Raw genomic sequence first — 20320 nt, 5'->3', positions numbered from 1 at the left:
CAAGCCGCCATCTGGCGTAGGGACTCGAGCTCCGCCACTAACTGCACAAAACGAAAATGGACCCCCGAGGGCCGCGGTGCGAGCGGACGCTGGGCCACTGCACAGAGCCGGGAGGGTGGCCTTCGTTCCTGCCACGGAAACCCTGGGGGCCGGGGCGAAACGGCAAAGTCGTTGAGGACGGACCGCACCGCGCGAGGCCCGAGAGGCTGGCCCGGCGCACCGACCCCCTAAACGGCTGTCCGTTTTCGCGCGTTTGTGCCACGGCTCCACATGAGCAGCGAACGATAGTCACGTCTGCCACTTATTAACGTGTAACGCCACCAAAAAGGACAAAGGCACCACCGCCCCGCATTCACTCGGCGCCTCTCTCGGCCCGCGCTCGGCTCCACCGCAATCTTATTGGAGCCCACATCGGTTCCTGGGGATGGGGGCTTTTGTACCCAGAGGACACCATGGGCCCCACCTGCCCGTCTAAAGGCCGCACGTTGGCCCGCTGCACTTGGGACGCGAACCCGTGTGGAGGCCATGGACGCGGCCCCGCTCCCTGGGCTTCAGGGCCCAGAGCCTGGCAGGGTCCCCATTCCCGGGCTGGGGCTGCGCTCACGAGGGAAGGCTGCTGGGCTCGGTCGGTCGCAAGCCCGGGGCTCAGGTTGCCTCCCCAGTGAAGCTGCGGCTTATACCCTATCCAAGACGCCCGACCAGCTGGCCAAGGCCGTCCCCGTGTTCCAACCTGCAGAGGACCGTCCTTCGGGCTGGGAGGGACAGGGAACCGCCCGGCCGCGTGCGTGAGTCAGCGGTCACGCGTGTGGCCCCAGGACAGGCCTCGTCACCACGCCAGCGGTTTGTCAGTAAAAGTAGAGCAGATTCGCGAGGGCCAAGTCCTGGGCCCCCCGGACTCTGAGCTCGTTCCCTCCGCCGCGGGTTTGCACCTCTGAGTTCCGGGAAATGTTTGCGGTCCTGCTCCAACCTGAGAGCGGGCGGCCAGGGATCCGCGGGGCGGGGCGCTGGCCGCCTCCCCCCGACAGCGCCCTCCCGCGTGGGGCGCTTCGTTGAATGGGGAGCACGACGGAGCTGCGTAGTGGATCCTCAAATCTGCATTCTTTCGGGCGATAAAATATGCTCTCGTATTTTTTCCTGATTTCCCATTAAAACCTTTGCCTAACTAAACTCCCATCCAACGGGATTTATTTCGTCCCGGGGGAGATAAATCGGGCAAATTTACAGCCCGGAAGGCACCTGCCTCGCTAATGGGCCCTTCATGGAGTGCGCGGCCGGCGGGGGCGCGCGGCGGGAGGGGCGCTGGCCAATGGCCGGGCCGCGGGCGCCCGCAGCCAATCAGCGCGCGCGCCGCACCGGGGGGCCCCGCGGTTATCAGCGCGTCCGGTCCGCGCGGCACCGCTCCGACCGGCCCCGGAGCCACCGCCCGCGCCCACTGCCCGCCGTCCGCCGCCGCCCGGCCCGAGCCCCGCGCCCGCCCTCCGGGGCCGTCGGCGCCCATCCGCGCCCAGCGCCCCGCAATTCCGTGCAGCGGCGCCCGCCCGGGCCGCGCGCAAACTTTCCGGGCCGGATGGGCGCCCGGGCCGGCGGCGGCGGTGCCCATGGACGCTAACCGCCCGGGCGCGTTCGTGCTGAGCAGCGCGCCGCTGGCTGCGCTGCACAACATGGCCGAGATGAAGACGTCGCTGTTCCCTTACGCGCTGCAGGGCCCGGCCGGCTTCAAGGCACCCGCGCTGGGCGGGTTAGGCGCGCAGCTGCCGCTAGGCACCCCGCACGGCATCAGCGACATCCTGGGGCGGCCCGTGGGCGCGGCCGGCGGCGGCCTCCTGGGCGGCCTGCCCCGTCTCAACGGGCTCGCCTCGTCGGCCGGCGTCTACTTCGGGCCCGCGGCCGCCGTGGCGCGCGGCTACCCCAAGCCGCTGGCGGAGCTGCCCGGACGCCCGCCCATCTTCTGGCCCGGCGTGGTTCAGGGCTCTCCCTGGAGGGACCCGCGCCTGGCCGGCCCGGGTGAGTGGCGCGCTCAGGAGTGGGCTGGGGGCGCGGGGCTGGGGGCGGCGGCCGCGCTCATCCGCTCTCGTGTGCAGCCCAGGCCGGCGGGATCCTGGACAAGGACGGCAAGAAGAAGCACTCGCGGCCGACCTTCTCGGGCCAGCAGATCTTCGCGCTGGAGAAGACCTTCGAGCAGACCAAGTACCTGGCGGGCCCGGAGCGCGCGCGCCTCGCCTACTCCTTGGGCATGACGGAGAGCCAAGTCAAGGTGAGGCGGCGGCCGGGGCGGCCTCTCGCCGGTCCCGCTGTACCAGGCAGCCCCTCCAGCCCGCATCCTGCGAACGGCCCCCCCCCCCGCGGCCGCCCGCCCGCCCGCCCGCCTCGGCCCAGCCCTTGAGGCGCAGCTGCCCTGCTGCAGGGGTGCGGGGGCCAAGGTGCTGGCCGCGGGCCGCGGGTCGGGCATTTCGGGAGGCGCAGCCTGATGTCCCCCTGCATCCCCAGGTGTGGTTCCAGAACCGCCGAACCAAGTGGCGCAAGCGGCACGCGGCGGAGATGGCGTCGGCCAAGAAGAAGCAGGACTCGGATGCCGAGAAGCTGAAGGTGGGCGGCTCAGACGTGGAGGACGACGACGAGTACAACCGGCCCCTGGACCCCAACTCGGACGACGAGAAGATCACGCGGCTGCTCAAGAAGCACAAACCCTCGAACTTAGCGCTGGTCAGCCCGTGTGGCGGTGCGGGGGACGCCTTGTGAGGTCTCGCGAGGCCGGAGGGCCCGGGTGGGGCGCAGCCGGCCCTCCCCGCCTCCAGCCGGAGTTGTATATATATTTTTACAGAATAAGTTATAAAGCTGCCGGCTCGGGCTCGGCGGAATCACTTTGTATCATCAATAAATTATTTAACACGGCCCGTCGGAGCCGCGGCTCCGGCTGCACCGCGTGTTTCTTCCCGTCCTGTCTCGGCCGCCTGGGTCGCGCGGGGCAAAACCAGCCAGGTCCCCGCGCCCTAGAGCGGAGGTTGAGGGCTGCTCGGGCTTCTCCGGGGACAGCGAAGGCCCGCGCGCAGGAGGCGGCCCGGCGAACCCTAGGCGGGAAGGAGCCGCTGGGTGCGGCGCTGGAGGAGCTGCAAGGAGCCAGACGAGCGGGGCGCGGCGCCTGCAGGTGAGACGCGGGGGCGGCAGGTACAGCATCTCCACCCCGGGGCTGCGGCCTGCCAGCTGGGATGAGGTTTGGGGCGGATTGAAACACATTTTGGGGCCCGTCCTGCTCCCTCCCGGCCCATGACTCCTGGATTTGCTGGATTGTGTATTAAAACAGCCTTAGCCCCAGTAGCTGAGTATTTTCAAGTATTCCCCGGCACTCATGTGGAGTGAAATCAGTGGGGTTTTGGATTCCTCTGCATCATGGCCTTTCAACTCCCATTACAGATCTTTCCTCAGTAGAAAGCGCTATTTAATTCAAACTACTCTGCGGCCTGGGGGAGGTCGGGGAGCGCAGTTCCATCAGCCGTGAGGGCGGGTATCTCCTGCCCAGGGAGTGGGATCTGCAGCTCGGCCGCCCGCTTGCTTGCTCCGGGAATCAGCGGGACTGGGCTCTGGGGCGGGACTCCCTCCTCCTTCGGTTTCGCCCGCCTTCTGAGGGCAGGTCCAGGGCTGGTCCCAGTACCACCACCCTGATTCTCGGTTACCACAGACCGTGGCCCTGGCTCTGCATGTTGCATCTTAATGGGCATAAGGATTGAGTACTAATTTTAAAAATTAAATGTGATTATGTAACTCTGACTTCTCTTGGAGGTTTTGAAAATGCTAAAGAGGAATGTAAATAGCTGAAGTTTTTTTTTGTTTTGTGGGTGTTTTCTGTTTTTGCCACATGGCTGTACCATCTGAAAAACCAGACATTTATTTCTAAGGAACCACTGGCTGTTTTTTCTTTCTTTTTAAGAAAGCAGTATGAAAATTTATTTCTTCAAGTGAACTATTGTCTCAGCTCAAGCTAAGAGCAAAGGAATTTCCAGTTTCAGGTTGAGGGATGCCGTGCATTTACATAATCTCATGTAAAAATGCCGCGGGGTGAATCCCATTAGTTACCACCGCAGTAAAAGAGCCAAAAGATTACTTTTCCGCTCTTAATTCTCAGCTTAGTTTGTGTGATGGTAAATGATGGAATGAAATTCCAGGATTTCTAATGAGCTTGGTCTGCAACAGGCTGAGGAGGGCACAGTCCTGTCACTTAGCATTTCGGAGGACAAGCCCGGGAAGGAGGAAGACAAAGCCAGGCAGCACTGCGTTCACCATGATCAATTTTATTGCTTAGGAACCGGAGCGGTCATTTCTAAAGGCCTCCACAGTGACCAACAGCTGAAACCCCGTTGAACAGAATCACCGCTTGGAAGTGGACAGTACAGTGACCGCCCTGACCCAGACCCCCCGTATTGTCAAGAACACAGATTCGGCAAGCGGACCCCGCCTCACTTGCACTGGTAGTGACTGACCTAAACAGCGTCTGCCTGCGGCCTCCAGCCCAGGACTTCTTAGTGTTCTAGAGCGGACGGATAGACGCACGGCCTCTCCCCCGCAGGCTCCGTCAGCTCGGCGCTAACTCAGTGCTGGGAGAGTGTGGGCAGCACGGATCTGCGTGGGGCGTTGGCAGCTGAGCCCAGGACGTTTACAGTTCTGTTCCTCTTAATGTTTTTATGTACAGCCCATGTTAAAAGCAGTTTCTATTGGAAGCGAACTAGGCTATTTTTACTTCTCCCATGATATTATTGTTTTATGTATAATACTTGGCACCATAGAACAGTAACAAAAGACAGACAAAACGGTTTACAAAATTCTAAAAGGTACAACCAAGCCGGCTATGACCTTCACATTCAGGTCTAATATTACACAGGAGAAGGCAGAGGAGCGACGGCTGCTAGTGTAGCCAGGTGTACTGGCGCTGATCACCCACGATGCACTGCCCGGCACGTCACCTGTTCTGCAGGTATGTGTGTGACGTTCACATAACTGAACTCCTAGACTCCAATTCGACCCGCTGATATGACACTCTCGAGCATTCATACTGGAAAGCATATTTAGCATAAGTTTTGGTAAGATTTATAAATTATTTTAAAAAGTATATATTTATATATATTTATATATAAAACTGGGAAGCAGCTGCAGTGTGATTCAGACACCATGTACATGGCAGTGGAAGGAACAACACAGGAGGCGCCGTCGGCTGGAGCCAGGGCCCTCACTGTCCTCACAGTGGCCACGCTGCCCGAGTCAGCACAGAGCCGGCTCCCGCCCGGGCACGCCTCCAGCTGGCAGAGGGGACATTTGACACCCGTGGGGTTCCCACGCTGACAATTATTACAAACTGAAAACCGTGAAGTCTAAAATACAGAATCTCTGCTGTCTATTAGAGTTTTGGCAACAGGACTGTGACTTATTAAAAAACCCAATATTTCTACTTAATGTCACATGAACAGACAAGACAGTGAGGTATGTGAGGCTCCCCCGGGAGGGCCGGAGGCTGAAGCGAAGTGTGGGCCGGCCGGCTAGTGGGTGGCGCTCGGGCAGGTTAATCGATGCAGCTGTTGAGTGTGGATTTCCATGGACGCGACTTCCATCTGCTCCTCACGCTACAGGCAGGGCTCGCGAAGGGTCCTCTCGTGTCGCTGGCATCGCCTCCCTGCAGTGGAACCAGTGGTTTGTTAAAGGGACAGACACACCGGGGAAAAGCTCAGAAAAGGTGAACTCAAGGGAAGGAGCCATATTTACCACACGTCACTGCACGACACAACACTTGTGCACGTGTGCGTGAGCTTTACCTGCCCCGGGCGCCACGCGGAAGGCCAGGAACACGGGCTGCAGCGGGAGAAGAGGAGGGCGTCAGAACCAGGCAGCCCGCGCCGCACCCCACCCTCACCCTCACCCTCACCCTCGCTGCTCTGGGCTGCCTGAACCAAGGAGCTGGTGACCTTGGGGCCAAGGCCGGTTACCAGTTGTGCATGGAACCCAGCTGATAGGAAATGAAGCCAGGCTGGACGACCAGGGGCTCAGGCAAAGTGCCTTCGTATTTTGTAAAGAGGTATTATTTCCAGATAAAAACTAAGGTAAAAACTGATTTAAAGACTGCTGACTATGCCCCAAATAATGGGGGCGGGGCAGAGTTCCTGTCCTCGCCTGGGTCCATCCCTTCGGGCACCAGTGTGGGGCTGCGTCTCAGGATGCTGCCCGGTGGTCTCAAAACGGGAAAGCGTGGAGGCCTCTAGTCTACCTAGGGAGGGGCCACACCTGTGGCCAGCACAACCCTCGGTGAGGATGCTGGGCTCAGCTGCAGGGAGTCTCGTGTACAAAGTTAGTCCCTGGAGAGCTGACTGTGACACTCGCCACCGCCTGCTGAGACTGGCTCGGCATAAGAACAATAAAACACCTCAAATGCACACTTGAGAAATGGCCTAAGAAATAATCCACGGAGACACAGTATATATATATATATATACACATAGTTTACAAATAGTTAAATTGTGTATTTTACTCCATTGGGACTGGTCATTTCTGCCCTCTTATCTACCCACCAAGCTGCCTACCACCGGGTATTTTATTAAAGTTAAGTGAAAACAGACAACGCGGCCTGTCCGGTGCAGCCAGACCCAGGAGGCAGAGAAGCAGCCGCCAGCCCCCAGGTCCAGCCCCGCAGGTCCCCCCCGGGCCGGGGCTGTCGCATCACCTTGTGGTCTCCCATGCACACGTTGGGCCCGATGTGGTCGTAGGTGACAACCTTCTCCTCGCTCTCCGACTGGGAAAAGCAAACAGAGGGTGCGGTGTGGGAGGCGGGCATGGCCAGCCGTCCCCTGGCCCGTGAGGGAGTGGCCGGCGGAGGGCGGAAGCTTCTGGCAGCCATGGTAGCACCTCGGCACCCCACGCCCACTGCAGTCGGTGGGACCCTCACAGCATAACCGCCGTGCCTGCCACCTCCCGTGCCTGGCAGACACCTTATTTGGGTGAAGAGCTTGGTCCTGGCAGTCAGTCAGCCCTGACTGGGCCGGGACTTCATCCACAGCTGAAGCACCTGGGACTCTACAGTGAAAGCTGAATCCTCTTCAATGCAGCAGGAAGCTTAAGGCCAGGTTTACTTTGCTGCCTGCTCACCTGTCAGGAAGTGAGCACGCCCATCCCTCCCCAACGCAACGCTGCCCCGCAAGTGGGGACATTCATCAAAGGCGGCGTGGTAATTTACAAAGGCAGCATAAAATTGTAGGTTTCCAACTGCATAATCCTAAGACAGATAAACAAATGACGGGGCGCGGCACACCTCGCTGAGCATCCATCACCGGCCTCCAGGCAGCCCCGCTGCGCCCGCCACCTTCAGCGTTGTTGGGCGGGGAGTCAGACGGGACATGGTGATGAGGAAACCGAGCGTGGCATGATGGATGAGGCCGAGGAAGCAGCTTGGCGCATCTGTGGCCTGTAATGCCCGCCGCCCAGCATCCCCCAGGGCATCCAATCTCGTCCCCCAAAACTGGAGATGTGAATGTAAATAGTCTAGAACAGGGCCTTCCACTGAACTGCCTTGAGCCCTGAACACAAGCATGGCCTCCTGCCAGCCTTCTCTTCGTTGGTGTAAGCACTCGAGCTGTCTTAGTGCAAAATGCACTTTTCTAGTTTCCCACTGTTTTTCCAGGTAGGTGACACCTGTCTCATTCCAGAAGGGACCTATTCTGGCCGGCAGCCTGTGCTCAGCTTGCCCATCAGCTGTGAGCCCTGCCTACAGGTGGGGGGGGCGGGGGGAGGACTGCCAAGGCTCCTGGCCCCGCCCTCAGAGTGAGCCCTCAGAGTAAGCACCAGCCTCTGGTTCAGGCTTCCTCCCCAGGGTGCTCCAGGCTCCGGGGGGAGCATCCAGGCCCAACCCTCACCAAAAAGGCAAGCAGGGCCTCTTAGTGGGGACTGCAGGGTCCAGCTGAGCAGGGGTCATGGGGCGTGTGGGGTGGGGCAGGTGGTGAGTTATTGTGGGGGGAACTTGGGGCAGCACATGAGCACTCTGCCCTCCTGCCTGCAGCCCGTTGCCCAGTGGGTGAAGCCCAGGGTCTGGCACAGGAGCACAGACAGGACCAGCTGGTGCAGCCCAGGGGCGTGGTGGTGGGTCGCCGTGTCCCTGCCCTCTCCTACTGCCTATATCACACGGGCTGCGTGAATGCTGGCCATTCTTATAATTTTTTCTGATTATATTGATGGGGTTGACAAAACCAATTCAGATATTGATTCTTTTGCAAACATTCCTTTTGTGTTAAAATGTGGGAATTGAAAAACCCTGGGAAGTCAAGAGGCCACAGGAAACCTGAGAAATTTGCCAGTATCAGATTTCACAGGGCCCAGACCCGGGCTCTGCCCACAACCCCCCAGGCCCGAGCACTGGCCCCGAGGAGACCTGGGCCCAGGCAGGACGCGGTCGGGGTTGCCCACCACTTACCCTCAGAATCAGCTCCTTGGCCGACGGGGACATGAGGACGCGGTCGCACCAGGCGGGGCACCGGGTGTTCATGTACTGCCGGCCCTGGCTGCAGTCCTCACTGTACGGGTAGCTGGAGAGACAGGACACAGCAGGTCAGAGCGGCCGGCTCCAGCCCCTCCCGGGCCTCTGCTCCGCGTGCCATGTGGGGCTGTTCGGATTCTCTCCTGAAGGCCCTCGGGATGGCCAGTGTTATCCAGGGAAAGAATATCCATACAGAAGTTTCTGGAACAGAAGTTCAAACTCACAATTCCTTTAAAGAAATGAGATCATCTATTAACTTTGCTTTTGTTTTTGGACATGGTCTAAAGTACAGTAAAATGCAGGGGAAAAACGGTGGCAGGACCTCACGTGCCTTGGTAACGCGACGTGCCCAGCCCCCACCTGCACCCCAGTGACTTGGCAGGTGACTTTGCTGTGGGACTGTGGCCCAGAAGGACCCTGTGGAAGCCGGGGCCCAGCCTGGCCACATGCCCTCGTCCCCACAACCTGCTCCCGCCTCAGTTCTCATCTCAGGTAGCGTCCAGGTGCCCAGGCCCTGGCCTTGGGGGTCATCATTGTGGTGGAGACTGTCCCTCCCTGGCCTTACAAGCCTCACCTCACTGACCGCTTGGCCACCGGGAGAGGCCTAGGGCTCCCTCAGGAATAGAGCCACCACAGCCAACCAGCGGACCAGCAAGTGACGCAAACATGGTGAGAACCAAGTGGGGGTGCCACCAGCCCCAAGGCTGGGCCTGTGGCCACCAGCTGTGCACAGTGCTTTGTCCTCAGACACTGGCTACCTGTTCAGTGTCCTGCAGCCGCCTGCCCAGGCCCCTCACGTCCCTCCACCTGTGGGCAGCTCCCTCCCGCTTCGGGAACTCACTGGGACAGTCTGTCTCAGGGCTGCGTTGCCCAACGGGCCTTCCTCGGTGCATGTGAAACTGCTAGTCCCACCCGCGTGGACACTGGTGGGGACTGTGGTGCAGTTACAACGAAGGACTGAACGCCTGGGCCTTGTGGAGGGAAAGCCCTGGCTGTTCAGTGCGGACGCCCTTACTGTGGTGCACCCTGCACGGTCTTCGCTAGGGACGCACATTTCTCCTGTGAAAGTCCAATGTGTTTGTGTAGGTTAATTCCACAACACTCTGTGGTGTTTGCTGTGAATGGCACCTCGTTCTCTATTAAATTTTCCTGTTTCAGGAAAAGAGACGAATGTGATTGGCTCTCTGGGCTGCTCCTGTCGTGGGCACCTGGCCACCTCCCGGTCCCTCCGCTCTGCGCCTTGAGCCCCGTGTCGTCCCTGTGCCTCAAGCACTGAACAGGTGGTTGGGGTTCGCACTGTACCTGGTATTTCTGCCCAATTCACTGTTCCAGCCCCACAGGCCCTCACCAGAGATCTGTGACCTGAGCCCGTGCTGGATACCCCTGCTTTACTTCACCATAGCCCCAGCGCAGCAGCGAATGTGGTTAAACGGCTGCATGGTTCCCACGTCCAGCACCACAGCACAGCACAGCTGCCCCACAAACTTCTCAGGACAAGCGGCAGCATGCGCCGGCCTGTCTCCACACTACAGGCGCCTTGTTCAGGGTTTCTCAGTTTAACCCGACCGGGACCTGCCATGCCTGGGGCATGTCATCCAATCAGATGCCTGCAGTGGGGCCCACACAGGCCTTCCCCTTTCCAAAGGGACAACCTGCTAAGTCACTAAGCACCCCCCCCCACTGGGGGCAAAGGTCAGGGAGAGGTCAGAGGTCCTGCAGGCCTGGAGCCCACCACCAGCTGGTCTTTCCAGGTTGGGAGTTGGGAGGGTCTGCTAAGAAGTGGCTGCGAACAAGTTTACCCAGAGAGAGTCTGTGGCCCTGGGACGTCCTGATGGCCCCCGACTCTGCCACCCCGGGCCTGCTTCTTCCCTGCGGCCAGCGCTCTGGTGGCCTCTGAGCCGGATGTGGTGGGTCAGGTGCTTCCTGCCGCCTCCAGAGCATCCCATCGCTGCCCTGTGGTGCCGTGAGGGGTGTCCAGTCACGTGGCTCCCTGGCCTCATCCCCGTTTGGAGCTTCGGACAAGGGGCAGGTATGTGGCCAGACGCGCTCCCAGGAGTCCAAGGAGCCAGGCTGCACAGGGCCACGCAGGGATGCAGTCCCCACAGAGACAGGGCTGACGTCCACCTGCCCGGGAACCACCGTTTCTCCTCAGCTGTAGTGCGACACTCTCCCTACAACGCTCTCCCCTCCTGGAAAGCACCTGCGGTCGGTCGGGTCCGGCCTGAGGCTGACGCACCCCAGGACCAAGGTGCGGTGCAAATCCAGCAGGGCCCGGTGTGAACAGCCCACCAAAGGCGACTTTTAGTAGCTCTGTGAGCGACGGTTCCGTGCACACCATGGGGCCGCGGGAGTGTGCTGGGTCTGCCTCCTCTCTGTTCCCGGGTGGGGACCTGAGAGCCCAGAGTGATGGCCAGACCCTCACCCCCAAAGACTGAGGCTCCCCAGCCACTCCCAGGACCAGGCCAGGAGCCAAGAGGGCGCTGCTCATCTGCATGGGTCTGGGGAAGCCAGCGTGGCCCAGAGGAGGGGAGCCTGGCGGTGCCACGTCCTTCCTCTCCCTGGCCAGGCGCGGGGGTGCGGGTGGTGGAAGAGGCGCTGCCTAGGCCGGCCTAGCAGCAGGGCGCCGGGGCCTGCTCCCTGGGGAGCTGACATTGATTAATATGGTGCTTGCTGTGCACTCAGACTTATCTGAAAGCAAACCCCATGCAGGGTGGGGACGCGGACAGCGGAGGAGAAATCGCCATAATGAATGGCAGGGTGATAAAGCTAACAATCGCCCACCTGTCCTCGGGGCCTCGCCCTCCCCCCTCCCTGCACCCCAGGATGTGGGCAGTGGCCCCTTTGCTGGGAGACCAGCCCTACCCACAAGGCTCAGGTCTCCATGTGAGCAGGCTGGGCAGGCCGGGGCATCACCAAGGCCCGAGGCCGACAACACAAAGTCCCGCTGGCTGGCCAGGCTGAATCTGCAGGAATCTCCAGTCTCAGCAGGAAGGGGGGCCCTTCCTGAGCCAGCCCCACCAGGGGCAGAAAAGGGGGTGCTGCCGTGCTCCTCAGGGAGCTGAGGACAGGGCCCTCAAAATCTCCTGGTAAGGAAGCTACTGTCCCCATATTACAGCCCTGCACAGAGGAGGTGTGGTTACAGAGAAATGGTGAGGGAGGTGTCACTAGAGGCTATTCCCACGTTCACAACCCGGGCCTCAGATACATGGTTTCCAAAAACATCAGGTGTTACTGAAATTCCTAGAAAAGAAACGCAACAAACTAGACTCAAAGGAAGACTGAAGGATGATGTGGCCACGTGGAAACTACCCAGTGCGGCAAGTCAGAGGTGAGGGAAGCTGGTGGCACGGGGCGCGGGCCCTCCCCGGCAGAGCAGCACCGGGGCACCGGGGGTCGCCTGCTTTTCCTACCACTGGTTCTCTGGCCCATCACCCCCCAGAGCTCGGTCCTGAGCATCTGCATGGGCAGCGTCCAACCAGCGCTCAGGGACCCGCTGGACAGATGGGCGTCCTTGCTCCCTCCTGAGCACCAGGCCTGGCAAACAGCAGCGAGCTCATCCTTCTTGCACAGATTTTACAATGTTACTTACGCAGTTATATATACAAATCCATAGATGGTCAAACTTTAAGTCACGGCTCACAAAACTAAGTCACGGTTCACAGAACGTTCGAAAAAGCCTCCTAATTCTTAACCTAAAAACAAATGTATCTGTTGAAGGGAGACAGCCGCATGCAGACAGATGGGTGTGCTGCGGTTTATGCTGTTTTTACAAGCTCAACCTGGGCTTGCCCTGTGAACCCGTGTTCCCACTGTGCAAGGCCTCTGCCTCCCGGCGGAGCGGTTGTGACCCCCACCTGACCTGCCCCTCTGCAGGGCCAGGAAGCTTTCTCCACCAACGTTAATGTCAAACAGCTACTGTCCCTTCGCCAGCTCTAAGCAGCAGTTTCAGAGAGCAGGTGCCCACATCCCGACTCCCACAGCCCACTCTAAGCCCAGAGCTCTTTACCTGTGGAGCCCATGGGACCCCGTGGGACCCCATGGGGCATCGGAGGCCTTCTTTGGCCTGTTCGTAGCGGGGCTGCCAGTGTCTCTGGTGGAGGCACAGAAGGGGCAGCTCTGGGCCTCTGCGGTGACCTTCCTGCTACTGCGAGTCTAGCCCGGTCCTGCGGCAACTTTGCCTCTTGACCGCCATGCAGCCGCCTGTAGTTGTCCCTAATGAAGGTGCTATACACATGGCTGGGCCTGGAGCTGAGAAGAACGTGTGCTGAAGGCTCTATAAATGTCTGAAATATTAGCACCGTTTCTAGCACGATGACAGGCAGCATTAAGTTATAATCCATTAGGAGTGGCGTTCTAGTCCATGGAGAACAGTAACAGATGGCTTTGCTGGAGAGAACCCCACTCTCGTTATGAGACCCATGGCTAATGAAATTCTTGGGGGACTCTCATGGGTGTGCGACTAACCGGTGCCTGCAGCCGCGGGGAGCTCGGGGGGAGAAGCGCTCCCACCCTCTGCACCTCCGGCAGCGACGTGCCCGCACTCGGGGACAATGTCTCCCTCACAGCTCTGCGGGCGGCCCTTGGTGAGCTCACCTCCACCGGGACAGGGACCGAGATGGCTCCGCCAGGTTGCAATGCGTTCACCCCTTGAATGACAAGGGCAAAAGGTACCGAAAGGTTCTGAAGACAAAAGCTCCAGTTGAAGAAGCAGAGACCCACAGGTCCTTGTGACTGCGCTCTGAAGAGATGGAGCCAACACGCAAGGACACCGTGACAGCCAAGGTGGACCGTCCTCCCCACCTCCCAGGCAGTGCTGGAAGCCTGGCCACGTGGGGAGCCAACACGCCCTGACACACGAGGCGGCACGGGGTGATGAGACAGCCTCAGACACGGGTGCTTCTTCGCAAGGAGTGACCTCCCTGACCCCCAGGCAGGAGTGGCCCTGGGGCTGGTGGGTGCCCCCTACCCTGGGCATCCTGGGGGATAACAGGCCCCAGGGAGATGTCGTCTCTGGGTGCCACTGGGCAGCTGCATGCCCAGCAGACTGGCCTCAGGCCCTGGGGTTTCCTGACTAGGTCCTGGCATTGGGGGATGGAATTCCCGCCTCTGTTTCCCCAGGGTGACCTGGTACCCACACCCACACATACACACAGACTCAGACCCATGCATACCCACACAACATACACACCCATGTAATATACATACCCACATCCATATAACATACATAGTCACACACACCTAGATTCAGATCCATGCACACCCACACAACGTACACACCCATGTGATATACGTACCCACACCCACACAATATACAAACCACATACACCTAGACTCAGACCCATGCACACCCACACAATATACACACCCATACCCATTCACCCACACCCACACAACATACAAACCCATGTGATATACTAGTACATACCCATACCCACGCAATGCACCCACCCACCCACACCCATACCCATACAACATATATAGCCACACCCACCCAGACTCAGACCCATACACACCCACACAACATACACACCCATACCCACCCACCCACACCCACATAACATACACGCCCATGTGATATACGTACCCACACCCACACAACATACACAGCCACACACACCCAGACTTAGACACATGCACACCCATACAACATACACACCCATACCCGCCCACCCACACCCACACAACATACAAACCCCCACACACACCCAGATTCAGACCCATACACAGCCATACACACCTACTCAGACCCATGCACACCCGCACAATAGACACACCCATACCCATCCACCCACACCCACACAACATACAACCCCCCATACACACCCAGACTCAGACCCATACACAGCCACACACACCTAGACTCAGACCCATGCATACCCACACAACATATACACCCCCACACACCCAGACTCAGACCTATTCGCACTCATACAACATACACACCTACACAATATGCACACCCACACACACTCACGCACCATACACATCTAGGTAACATACCCATCCATATCCACACCCATGCACACACCTATACACAGATTCACACCACATATACAAACTGCATGTGCACTCACACACATTTTACATATGTATATACTCCCACATATATATATCCATGTACACACACACAGCTACATGCACAGATATACCTCATGCACACACACATACCCACACTCATTCAGTGCATATCTTACACACCCCCATATACATACATATACACAGGCCCATGTATACACATACCCAGCTACACATGCACACAAAACCCACATCCCCACGTTCCATACAACATATGTGCATACTCATACATGTACCCATATACCTACACATTTAAAGACACAACTATCTTGTAAGTACCAACTCTGCATACACACATGTACACCCACACAATGTACATACACTCAAACCCATGCACACCGCCCCACATACACACATTCATGCATGTGTAGACACTCTACACACATAAGCAAATCAATGGACCGCACACACATGCACACAATTATCCATAACCCACTCACATACATCCTGAATACACACTGTACCTATGCTATACAGACATACTACAAACATACATGCACACACAACCTATGTGATGCCTACATGTGTGCACAGATGCACATGCAACTGTACAGTGCACACATGAGTACACTCATATACACAGTCCTTTGGGCACACATCCCATAGACACAAGATGCACCCAACATGCAGGGCATCCATGCACAAACCTACCCATATACACATGAGCTCATACTCCTGTGCACGCGCTCACACACACACCATGCCTGAGATCACATATTTCACGGCAGAGTCAGAGAATACATCTGCGCAGATACTAACCCTACAAATGCCACCCTGGCCATTTCCCTGCTATCCGCTATCTGTGCTTCTGCTCGTAACAGCTCTGCACACCCGCGTGGCGGCCGGGGAGCTGTACTAGTACCTCTATTTGGTGGTCACAGACATGGCTTTAAAAATACAACAGGACCAAAGGGAGGGAGGACTTCCAGTGCGATCTGGGCAGTGGGGGGTGGATGGCCACTCGGTTTGGGAGCAACTTGAGGGGCAGAGGCCAGCATGGGCACGGGGTCCACAGTGTTGCACCCTGGCTGGCGGCAGCTCCAGGCCTCCTTTGTCCTCAGCCAGGCTCAGCAAAGCCCTGAGGAAGATCCCCATGAGTCTGTCCAAATGGGAGGGACAATCAGGATATCTGGCCAATCACCCACAGGAAGGGGAAGTCTGAACAGATCCCAGAGAACGTCTTCCGATGTCAAATGTCTCGGAAAGTACTCAGCGCACACTTCACTGTACATTTAGAGCAGCATTGGAGCGTGAGGGAGACAAGCTCGGTCAGCACCCTGGACAGTGGTAACTGTGACTCCCTCATGTGGGCCTTTAAGACTCCGCCTGTGCACCAACCCCATGGCCACAGGGCTGAGCGGAACCCACAGTCCCTGCTTCTCAGGCTCGGACACTCAGCACCCATTGGTCTGGGTGCTGACCCTGAGCTCTGAGCTCCTGGCCCTCTTGGCCAGAGCCTGGACCCTGAGGTCAGAGGGCCACAGGACCAGGGACTGGCCACTTCCTGTCTGTCGTTTCTCTCTGCTGACTCCAGGCCCCTGGGAGGCCCTGGGTGTGTGGCTGGTCAGAGGGACGAAAGGGTCCCTATAGCTGCAGACCCTGCTGGGAGGCCCAGACACAGCTGCCTGTGGCCCCGCACACCTGAGGAGACGCATTTTGTGCCCTGGAAGAATATCTTTTTAAAAAGACAGAACCACCGTTGCTCTTGGCTGGTTCCTTTCTTCAGGCTGCGGGAAGGACCAGAGGACTGGTGTGCACGTGGGCACGGGTGCCCGAGAGGACAGTTACCTGCTTGTCCAGCAGGTGCTCCTTACCTGGGAGGGAACGAGATGTCCAGTTCATACAGCCTGTCCTTAAAGACAGACAGCTCTTTGTCAAATTCTAGGAGCTGAAGAAAGAAAAGGAAGAAAATGAAGTCACTGGTGCGCCTGTCTGGGCCATCGCAAGGTCACGGGGCACGGTGGTTGGAGCGGCAGGGGCCTTGGAACTTTCAGGAGCACGTGTTGCCCCATGTCAGCTGGCCTGTGTGCAGGCCACCCCCTCCCAATGAGAGCCACCCAGTGGTGTCCCAAAGGGCCTGTGGGTGCCCAGCAGCCCTCTGCCAGGGCTCCAGTTCATCTGGCCCCAGAACCCGCACGCCCATTGCTGAGCAGCCGCTTCCCTGCTGCAGCCACGCGGTGCAGCAGGTGGGGTCAGGCCCGGGGAGGCCTCAGTGGTGCTGCCCACAGGGGCAGTGTCCTGAGGAGGGCACACCATTCCCATTTTGCCCAAACTAAGTCAGAGGTAAGCAGTGTGCAGCTCACATAGGAAGCTGGTAGAAATGGCCCCGGTTTGCACATCCAGAGAGCACGGTGCCCAAGAAGGAAGGGCACCACACAGTGTCTGGCCACACTAGGCTGTGACGAGCCGTCACCACACACGCCCTCAGGATGCATTCATTAATCATGTCCCCTCGCAGCTGGGTGGGAGCGTGGCCTCGTGCAGGGGCTCCCCTCAAAGCCACCTCATCCATCACCCCCGAAGCGTGCGACTGCAGCGCCATGTACACAGTAATTACCGTGTGCCAGGCTGCTACCTGAGCACGGTAGGCAGCCCCCCACCCCCACCTGCCCCACTGGTCCCCTGGCTGGGAGAGAGGGCGGCAGAGCGGAAATCCCACGGGAAGGAGCTGGCTGTGGCACTTACGCTTTGAGAGGAGTGACCCAAAGCTCCTTATGCACAAAGGGGACCGTCTGCACATAGCTTTAGAATTTCGGTTGCACATTCCCGCAGATCCCCGTCATGGAGAGCCTCACACCCTGCCTGGCGAGGCTCAGGACCCAGGGCTGGGGGCCTGGACCCCACGGGGCCATGTGAGCCCACATCTGCTGGTGAGAAACACTGGTGGAAACCTCACCAGCTAAACGCTGCCCAGCGGCTAGGGCCCTGAGTCCTGGGGGACGGTGCCAGGAGTGAGGGCCGGGGGAGGGGGAGGGGAAGGGGAGGGGAGGACTCTGGCTGAGAGTGAGGGAACATCTCGGGGACTGAAGTGCACCTTCAAGGGGAGGTGTGCACATGGGTGTGGACTAGTCCTGAATGTAAGTGTGCGTCTGTGCTTACAAATGTGTTTACATGCAAGTGTGTACTGGAGACACAGTTCTCTACAGTTCTCTCTCTTCTCTCTCTCTCTCTCTCTCTCTCTCTCTCTCTCTCTCTCTCTCTCTCTCACACACACACACACACACACACACACACACACACACATGCTCCAATAAGCACAGTCAGGCAGTTTGTCAAGGAAGCTGGAAAACTCCGGGAGAAGCAGCTGGCGAGGCCTGAGCACGAGGCAGTTTCCTGTCCCTGTTCCCAGCTCTACTGAACAAGGCCTGGCAGCCCTGTAGCCTCCTAGCCACCCCCTAGCCCCCGTCTGTCTGGGTGGCAGCATTTAGGGATGGAGCCACTTGAATCTCACCCATATTCCACTTGTTAAGGGTATTAGGTAAAAAGAACAGCAAATAAATATCTGGTTTGGAATGAGTCGGAACCTTCCAGCTGCTAAAACAGGAGCAGCGCCAATCTGGGGAGGACCCAGCCCTCCAGAGTCTCCGTCCCCAGGTGCCCTGCCAGTCCTCCCTGCAGCACGGCCACACCCCACCCCACCCCACCCTGAGTGCCTAGGGGCTTGCCAGCATGGAGCTGTTCCGAAATGCTCCTTCGTTCTGATTCCAAATGGGAGCACTGAGCCTCTGCTGTGTCAGGGGCTGTGAGGACAAGCCAGGCGCTCTTCACCCTCCAGGGCTTTCCAGGGGAGGAAGGCAGAGGCTAATCCCATATCCACACCAACAGAGGCCGACCTGTGCGCAGACCGCTGCAGCGTTCCTAAGCCCTGATGCTGGCCATCCGACCCCATGCCTGGCTGCCCTGGACAGGGTGGGTGCGGGGCCAGCTCGGCCCGCTGTCTGGCTCTGACAGGTTGGCGGGACCCTCCCCTGTGGGACCAGCATGCGGACGATGCCCCGAGTGCCAGGGCCTGGGGACTCTGCACCCCGAGCCACGCAGAACGATGGTCCGGGAGCCCAGCTGCAGGCACCACACACCGGATGTGGGATGCTTCTGATTAGAAATTACGCTGCATGTCTGTGGATCATTTGTATCTCTTTGAGATTTTTCACAAACATGATAACCAATTCCGCATGTGTCGCAAACATTCTTCTTGATTACAAAGTGAAAAACAGCGCAGGGCGGTGTGGACAATGATAAAGCAGCCGGCTGATCATATGTATCTGTCAGGAGCTATCCCGGCCGCACAAATTCCACTGTTGCTGCCGAGACGCAGCGCTGATGAAGAAAAGAGCCGAAAATCAATGAGCCCTGAGCTGGAGCAGCTGCTAAACACACAGCAAACACCTCCACCAACAGGCCGAGCGCCGTGGAAATCCCCAGGCCGGCCGGGACAGCCCAGGAAAATTTAATCTCTCCAAATCCTCGCCAGGGCACTCCATCCTGCAGCCTGACAGCCACACTTATAATTAATTATACAATTTCGATGGGAATATCGACTAAACAAAGCTATAAATCATAGGAAAAGTCAATAGGCATGGACACATTCAATCATGTCCCGGCCAATGATTACTACTCTTAAAATACAATAATTATTTTCAGGAGCCAGCTTGAATTAAATTTCTGTCAGACGGGTACAAGACCGGTGGTTGATGAAGGATGCGATGGATTTTGGGGCTGCGTCCGGCACGGGCACATCCATCCTGCGATGGTAGTTTGTCCCAGTGGCTGTGCTGCTGCCTCACTGCGGAGGGGAGAGGCCCTCCAATGGCTCGTCACCCCATTTATCTTGTCCCCCAGGTGGACTGAGTGACCTCGTTTCCTGCGTGTGACTGACGTGAGGGTGACCCTCGACATGCCCAGTGGCCCGGGCAGTGTGCACGCACACCTGTGTGAGCCTCCGAGGACCGAAGCCGCTGTTACGCAGGTGCAGCTGCGGGGCCTGCACTAGCTGGCCACCCAGGTCTCAGAGAAACCGCGGGACACAGCCCTCCAGGGCCAGGCCCCCACATTCCGTCCCCTGCTGCCTGAGGCTCCTGAGGTGACACAAGGCCACGTGTGAGACAACACAACTCACCGCAGTGCCGTTGTCGTCTCGGAAAACCTCCTGGTTGAAGTAGTCGAACAGTTTCTTTTCCAGCTGCAGCATCACCTGCCAAGGACGGGGCGTCAGCGCAGGTGGGGGCAGAGCGGGGCTCAGGCCCAGTCCCCCACTCCCAGCTCGGGACGGCCGTGGTGGCTGCCGTGGGCCACCCACCCAGAAGGACAGGCTCTCACCTTCCGGTCGTTGTCTGACTCCCGGAAGATCAGCTTCACGACTTCGTTGGTGTCGGCGGCCCGGACCGTCTGCATCGTGGCCTTTGTGCAGAGAGTCTGGGAAAGACACAGAGACTTAGTCCCCTGCCTGGCTGCCCGCAGGCCCATCACCTCAAAGCAGTCCGCTCTCTTCCTGACCTCTGTCCCCAGCCTCATCCTTTCTTCAACCCCCTTTCACAGCTCCCTGTGGAGGGACCCCAGAGCAGGTCCCCAGCGGTGCCTGAAGGCAGGCCTGTCCCCCCACCCCAACCTGCACTCCGCGGAGCAGCTGGGCCCTGGCCCAGGAAGGCCCTGGACTGAGAACAGCCTGAGTGAGCAGGGAGGGTGGGTGGAGTCACAACCAGCCACGGCCTGGGGACACACTGCAGTGAGATCAGCCCCAGAGAC

The 20320-nt window shown here is 58.7% G+C and overlaps 2 protein-coding genes across 3 annotated transcripts in view; one reads left to right on the top strand and one right to left on the bottom strand.

The window, feature by feature from the left end:
- Positions 1 to 1472: 1472 nt before the first annotated feature.
- On the top strand, positions 1473 to 2894 carry NKX6-2 (NK6 homeobox 2). Its single transcript, XM_080640010.1, has 3 exons — positions 1473 to 2004; positions 2082 to 2254; positions 2488 to 2894. Exons 1-3 carry the CDS (start codon positions 1599 to 1601, stop codon positions 2737 to 2739), a joined length of 831 nt encoding a protein of 276 aa, XP_080496136.1. The 5' UTR covers positions 1473 to 1598; the 3' UTR covers positions 2740 to 2894.
- Positions 2895 to 5360: 2466 nt separating this feature from the next.
- The window catches only part of INPP5A (inositol polyphosphate-5-phosphatase A), a 145016-nt gene continuing 130056 nt past the window's right edge, over positions 5361 to 20320 (bottom strand). The window contains exons 10-16 of one of the 2 annotated variants that reach the window (XM_080640009.1): positions 19895 to 19990; positions 19695 to 19769; positions 16393 to 16466; positions 8441 to 8552; positions 6701 to 6769; positions 5749 to 5835; positions 5361 to 5659 (exon numbers count right to left, since the gene is read on the bottom strand). In XM_080640009.1, the coding sequence (XP_080496135.1) occupies positions 5755 to 5835; positions 6701 to 6769; positions 8441 to 8552; positions 16393 to 16466; positions 19695 to 19769; positions 19895 to 19990 (507 nt within the window). In that variant the 3' untranslated portion in view covers positions 5361 to 5659; positions 5749 to 5754. The remainder of the gene's footprint in view (positions 5660 to 5748; positions 5836 to 6700; positions 6770 to 8440; positions 8553 to 16392; positions 16467 to 19694; positions 19770 to 19894; positions 19991 to 20320) is intronic. The other variant, XM_080640008.1, reaches the window with a different exon arrangement.

The sequence above is a fragment of the Plecotus auritus genome (genome assembly GCF_963455305.1).
Source record: "Plecotus auritus genome assembly, chromosome: 9".
Lineage (NCBI taxonomy): Eukaryota > Metazoa > Chordata > Mammalia > Chiroptera > Vespertilionidae > Plecotus > Plecotus auritus.
This window is presented reverse-complemented; position numbering and strand designations above follow the sequence as displayed.

Bases quoted from the DNA above. Each gene is read 5' to 3' on its own strand.
- NKX6-2 (XM_080640010.1), top strand. From the start codon at position 1,599: ATGGACGCTAACCGCCCGGGCGCGTTCGTGCTGAGCAGCGCGCCGCTG. The intron at 2,005-2,081 runs GTGAGTGGCGCG...TCTCGTGTGCAG, and splicing joins CCCGCGCCTGGCCGGCCCGG to CCCAGGCCGGCGGGATCCTG. The intron at 2,255-2,487 runs GTGAGGCGGCGG...CTGCATCCCCAG, and splicing joins TGACGGAGAGCCAAGTCAAG to GTGTGGTTCCAGAACCGCCG.